This window comes from Ammospiza caudacuta, chromosome 1 (genome assembly GCF_027887145.1).
Source record: "Ammospiza caudacuta isolate bAmmCau1 chromosome 1, bAmmCau1.pri, whole genome shotgun sequence".
Taxonomy (NCBI): Eukaryota; Metazoa; Chordata; class Aves; order Passeriformes; family Passerellidae; genus Ammospiza; species Ammospiza caudacuta.
Window position 1 is genome coordinate 126,371,576 of NC_080593.1, and position 5,997 is coordinate 126,377,572.

At 44.9% G+C, this 5,997-nt stretch overlaps 1 protein-coding gene across 1 annotated transcript; it reads left to right on the forward strand.

Moving 5' to 3' along the window:
- Positions 1-578: 578 nt before the first annotated feature.
- MRPL53 (mitochondrial ribosomal protein L53) lies at positions 579-5,284 on the forward strand. The gene is made up of 3 exons (XM_058815733.1): positions 579-682; positions 2,360-2,472; positions 4,090-5,284. The coding sequence occupies exons 1-3, from the start codon at positions 594-596 to the stop codon at positions 4,215-4,217; spliced, it is 330 nt and encodes a 109-aa protein (XP_058671716.1). The 5' UTR covers positions 579-593; the 3' UTR covers positions 4,218-5,284.
- Positions 5,285-5,997: the final 713 nt, after the last annotated feature.

The following is a 5,997-nucleotide window of genomic DNA, read 5'->3' on the forward strand; positions in this document are numbered from 1 at the left end:
TCAGTGCAAGTCCTCTCTTTAAAAAAAGTATCTTACACAGCATAGTTTCTATTTTACCATTATTTTATAACCTAAAACTATATTTAACACACTACTTAAGTCAATTAATGCAGCATAACTTTCTAACATAACACATATAATATGAATTTTAATATTTGCGAAAGGCCAATCATAAAATACACATTTTTCACACACTGTAACAGTTTTTCCAGAGAAAATTGCGGATGCTTCATCCTTGGAGGTGTTCAAGGGCAGGTTGGAGGGAACTTTGAGCAACCTGGTCTAGTGAAAGGTGCCCCTGCACAGGGAGGGCGATTGGAGCTACATTTAGAAAAAAATTAAGCTCCCTTCCAGACCAAACCAGTCTATGATTCTCTGTCACAGGAAGGAGCCCGGCCCCGAGCGCCTCGGGTTATCAAACGCGGCTCGTGGGGCCGGCAGCTGTGAAGGGAGCGCGCCCGTGGGCCTTCCGCCCCCACGGCCGTGCACGGACTACAGTTCCCAGCTGCCCTCGGAGCGAGCCGGCGCGGCCGCCGCAGCCGAGCGCCCCTGCGCGGGGGCTGCTGGGAGCTGTAGTAGGGGGCGGGGAGAAGATGGCGTCCAAGGTGAGCCTGGTGCTGCGGCCGGTGAAGAGTATCGTGGTGCGGTTCTGCCCCTTTGAGCCCAACGTGGAGAGCACCAGGTGAGGGGGCTGCGGGGGCTGCCCTTGTCCGCTCTGTCTGGGCTCCCTCTCTGCAGACGCCCCGGCGCCCTCCGTGCGCTCTTCCTGCGGCCTTCCGGGCCGCGCGTCTCCCGGCGGGCTCTGGCGCTGGGCTATGGCACCCGGGGCCATCCTGTGCTGCTGTACCGAGGGTCCGTGCCAAGCCGTGCACCCCTTTCACAGCTGTGTGCCCTGAGCTTCAGCAAAGCGCTCAGCCCCGCAGTGTGCCCCGAGCTCCGGCAGAGCGCTCAGCCCCGCAATGTGTGTCCCCTGAGCTCCGGCAGAGTGCCCAGCCCCGCACTGTGCCCTGAGCTCCGGCAGAGCGCTCAGCCCCGCAGTGTGTGTGCCCCGCAGTGTGCTCCGAGCTCCGGCAGAGCGCCCAGCCCCACAGTGTGTGTGCCCCGCAGTGTGTGTGCCCCGAGCTCCGGCAGAGCGCTCAGCCCCGCAGTGTGTGTGCCCCGAGCTCCGGCAGAGTGCCCAGCCCCGCAGTGTGTGTGCCCCGCAGCGTGTGTGCCCTGAGCTCCGGCAGAGCGCTCAGCCCCGCAGTGTGTGTGCCCCTCAGTGTGTGTGCCCCGAGCTCCGGCAGAGCGCCCAGCCCCGCAGTGTGTGTGCCCTGAGCTCCGGCAGAGCGCCCAGCCCCGCAGTGTGTGTGCCCCGAGCTCCGGCAGAGTGCCCAGCCCCGCAGTGTGTGTGCCCCGCAGTGTGTGTGCCCCGAGCTCCGGCAGAGCGCTCAGCCCCGCAGTGTGTGTGCCCCGAGCTCCGGCAGAGCGCCCAGCCCCGCAGTGTGTGTGCCCCGCAGTGTGTGTGCCCCGAGCTCCGGCAGAGCGCCCAGCCCCGCAGTGTGTGTGCCCCGAGCTCCGGCAGAGCGCCCAGCCCCGCAGTGTGTGTGCCCCGCAGTGTGTGTGCCCCGAGCTCCGGCAGAGCGCCCAGCCCCGCAGAGTGCTGAGCCCCGCCGCGGCTGATCTGTAGCGAGGGCACAAATCCACTCCATGTGCTGGTGACGGGCAGGCGGGGCAACAGCAGCTCCTCTATCCCGGTAATTAATCGCTGGAGACATTTAAGAGATTGTGCCTCTCTGGCGATGTTCTGGACAGCAAACAATTCCAAACAATTCCAAAATGCCGTTTTGCAATGACTTTACAGGCGCACCTACTTTTAAAATGAATTTAGTAACACAGCTTAACTTAGAATATCTTTAAACTGCCAGAATAGCAGCTTAAAGTAGCTGTCACGCATTTCAGAAATCAACAGGAGACCAAAGATGTCATATAAATAAATGCTGTCTCAAACCCAAACAAGAAAACATTGGCAAGCAAATGATGCAGAAAGAAAAATGAAAATGCCTTTGCTGTTAATTTTTTTTATTATTGTTACTAATCTAGCTAAGAGAAACACAGAAAGTATATACACTGAAGTTTTATGAAGTTCTTTGGTGTGCTTTTTAACGTGTTAGTATATAAGGAATATATACTGAATTTGGATTTTTGGAGTTTAAGAGTGATTCTCTTATAAGAAGTACCTGTCTGAAGTTAAGTCCGAATCCTATTTTGTTTATATGTTGTTGCCCAGCAATATTGAGATGTGCAAATTCATTTTAGAAGTATGTTTACTTTAATTTCTGTCTACAACATACTTAATATATTTTTAATATATTTTCAGAAAATTTCTCCAAAGAATTTACCATAAAAAAATCCAAGCTACTAATACAAACTGTGAAGTGACTGCTGATGTGAGACATGATGGATCTGAACCAGTTGTAGATGTTACATTTGGTAAGGAGCTTGTTTTTAAAGAAACAAAACCCCTGGGTTTGTGTTGTTACAATGTTATTGTATTCTTTTTTTAATTGCCTTTTTTTTTTTTTGCTCTGGTCCATAACTAGATGTTGAACAGCTCAGAGGAAACAAGAAAGAGGGTGTCACTAACAGCCTGATATGTCTCTACTGTTGTTAGCTCTAATGGATCTTAGATCCAACAGCTCACAACACTGGAGCTGAGTGTACTTCTCTAGTGATGTACTTATAACCTTGCAGTCAGGCACAATTCCAGGAAGGTAAATTTAGCTCTGTTTTTATATAATAATCTGTTTACTTTCCATAATTTTTTTTGTTACCTGTGGTGGAGGCATCTCAGTCTTGAGAAGAGAAGGTTGAATACCTTTAGTTGCTTATGCAACTGAGTAGCTGTAATCCGAAGGAGCTGCTCAGCTGGGTGAGGCTCTGCATGTGCAGATGGACCTGCAGAATGAGGTCAACTATGTACAACGAATTTCTGTCTTTCCTTCGAGGGTATAGGGAGCAGGCAGGGAATTGGTGGTGGAGATTTCATCAGTTCTGGAAGCGTCCCAGATTCCAGGCTGTGAACAGATGGCTCTAATCTGCTTTTGTCCTTTTCTTTGGCTGCATCTTCTTTCCTGCTGTGCTGTAATGGACCAATATGTCATGTAGCCCATTAAAGTTTTCATTAATATTGATTTCTGCTACCCTCTTATGTTTAAACTTCCATATTTTTAGTGAATTGGTGGAAATATCAAAAGTGTTGAATGGTCTTTGTTTTGCTTAGGAAAGAAACTATTGCAGTGTTAACCTTGCTCGTCTGTCTCTCCCCTATGCCTCTGTCTTTCTCATCCTTGTGATGTATTAAGACTAAAGTAGTAAAGCTCTATGTTTTTTCACAGTGTAAACCCAAACCAGTTTATCTCATTAATGCCAAGACACCTCTAAACTCTTTATATTCTAAAAGCTGATTTTTCTCCAGTGAAGTGTTTGTAGCCCTTGTAGTTGGCAAAAATGAGGCTGGAATGTGGATGCCAGGCATGGTATTTCATTATATGGGTCTGGCTGTTGGTTTTTTATTTGCAAATCTTGCAAAATAATTAACTTGAGTAATATTCACCTTCTACTGCTCCCTGCCTGTTTTAAAATAAATTCTTTCAGAATTCTAGAAATCCTCGTGCTTCCTATTTTTTTACATTATAACCACAAGATTGTGTGAACCAATTTGTTATTTTGGCTGAAGAAGCATGTTAAATGGACCACTGACAACAGGCTACTAAAATGCTTAGCCATGTGTAGAAATTGTGCCTTCCAATGCCTTACTTGCCTTTTGTGAGGTGACTTTGGGGGCAGAGTATTCTTATCAAATGTGTTCTTACTGTAGGCATACCTAGACAAATGCTTGGGATTTTTCAATAATGCAATGCAGAAGTGACAATTAAATGCATATTGTGTGCATATTGTGTTTGGCAGTGGTGCACAGTCAGGTTCCTTGGTAGCTGGAGCACCTTCTAATCAGACAAGGTGAACTGTAGTTGGATTTATATGTATAAAACAACTGCACACCAAAGGATTTGTCACTTTGTGACTTCTCAAGGTTTTCTTCATTTGTAGCTGATGGAGATCGACTGATCATGAAGGGAGCCCACTTGACCACAGGGGAAATGTTAACAGCATTGGCTTCCAGATGTAATGCAAAAGACCTGAAGGAAGAACAGAAAAGCAAGAAGAAGAATCCCTGAAGAATGGAAAACCAGCTGTGTTTGCATTGACATGTGTTAGAAACAGCAGGCTGCACAGAAGGCTTTTTCCTATGCAACAAAATCTGAGAGATGGCCAAAAGACTTTAAATGTTCCCTGCCTTCCCTTGAAGGAGGACATACAGATCAACAGATCTTACAGCAGTGCGTCAGAGTGGCATAAGATGCAGGAATGCATCTTTCTAAGCAGCTGCATGTTGGACTAATATCACATGTATTTGCATTTCAATGTGAATAATGCACATCAGCTATTAAATTAATACTGCAATGAAGCCAGATCTCTTTGGACATTATTTCCTACAAAATTTCTATAAGGCAGAACATTTTTAGAGTGGTTGTTATTATTGTTTGAAGGCTATTTATTACATTTGAAGAGAACTTACTGACTTAGCTGAGGGACTGAAAATGTAGAGTGGTTTTTGTACTACTTTGTTTATAATACATTTGTTGCTAAGTCCCTACCATTTTCTTCCTCTTTTTTTGAAGGAAGTGGGAAATTTGCTAAATGTAAATTTAGCTCAGCTATTAAAGTAACAAGGTTATGGGTCTGTCAACACACAGTAGAGTTACTCATCCTGCATAAAAGTAACTAAGTTTAGCTCAAGTTAGTGTTTTTGGTAATTGGAGAAAAGGGCTATCTTTGAAGTTCAGTTTTGTAGTGGTTTTGTAACTCTTGGGATATTTCATTAACTATTTTGGAAAGATCAAAGGCAGAGCTTTATTTGGTGTTTATAGTCCCATGTCCAACCCTATTATTTATTAAAGTAACTGCTTAGGTGTCCCATCTGTGTTGCAAACCCTCCTCTGTGGGTTTGGAAGGGTCGATCTCTCCTCAGGCTGTGCAGGTGAAGGTGTCAGCTCCTCATGTGTTTCATGTGCATCAGTTTTGTTCATAATAAAAATGTAGTTCCAGTTTTGAGAATTGCAGGTGTGGTACTCTTGAGAGGCTTTACTTCTAACTTTTTATAATCAGATGCCTGATTTCTCTAAAACTAGTACACGTATTTCCAAAGTTGGCAGCAGATTTAGCACACAAATCTGAAACTAGTTTCACTTTACTTTTGCCAAGATTATTAAATGGACACAGTCCATTCTGAAAGCAAGGTGGTTCTAAATAGCACTGTCAAGGTAATTATTTGCAAGTTCTTCATTAGAATGTTGAAGTCAAGGTGATGTCTTGTGTTGGAGAAGGAGAGATGTGCTAAAGACATTGGGTGTTTCCCATGTGTTTGCAATAAACAGAAGAGTGTGAGATAAGATGATTCAATGAAATTGGGACATGGGAACAGGAAATGTGAACAAATTTGTCTGGGATAAATACCTTCTGTGCACTGGAACCCTTTATTAGGCCACCAGTTCTTCAGAGTGCTGAGCTGCTAAACCTGCTACTGAGCTCCATTACAGCAGAGGGTTTTTGAGAGCACTTGGAACAGAGAGGATTTAAATCCTGTCAAGCTAGAGGAGTACCACAGAAGATGACCAAATTGAAAAAAGAATGTTCAAGGAGAGATTGTTTTGTTGTTTTATTTTGTTTTGTTTTCCCCACAGTTTAGAATAATATCAAATACCATGACTTTATCTGAAAAAGCTTTGCAGGAAAAGTGAGAATTGTTCAAGTGGAAGACCTCTGCACAATTATTGTTCCTGTGGTTAATCATGTATTCATTTGCACAAAAGCCTTCTTACTGTAACATATCAATGATTCTTGAAGGTTTTTTTCTTTCTTTGACAGTCTGTACATTAGTGTACAAAACTTACGTTT

What these genes read in the sequence shown, in the direction of transcription:
- MRPL53 (XM_058815733.1), top strand. Translation starts at nt 594, where the DNA reads ATGGCGTCCAAGGTGAGCCTGGTGCTGCGGCCGGTGAAGAGTATCGTG. An exon ending in CCCAACGTGGAGAGCACCAG is followed by an intron (nt 683 to 2,359) that starts GTGAGGGGGCTG and finishes ATATATTTTCAG; the next exon opens with AAAATTTCTCCAAAGAATTT. An exon ending in AGTTGTAGATGTTACATTTG is followed by an intron (nt 2,473 to 4,089) that starts GTAAGGAGCTTG and finishes CTTCATTTGTAG; the next exon opens with CTGATGGAGATCGACTGATC.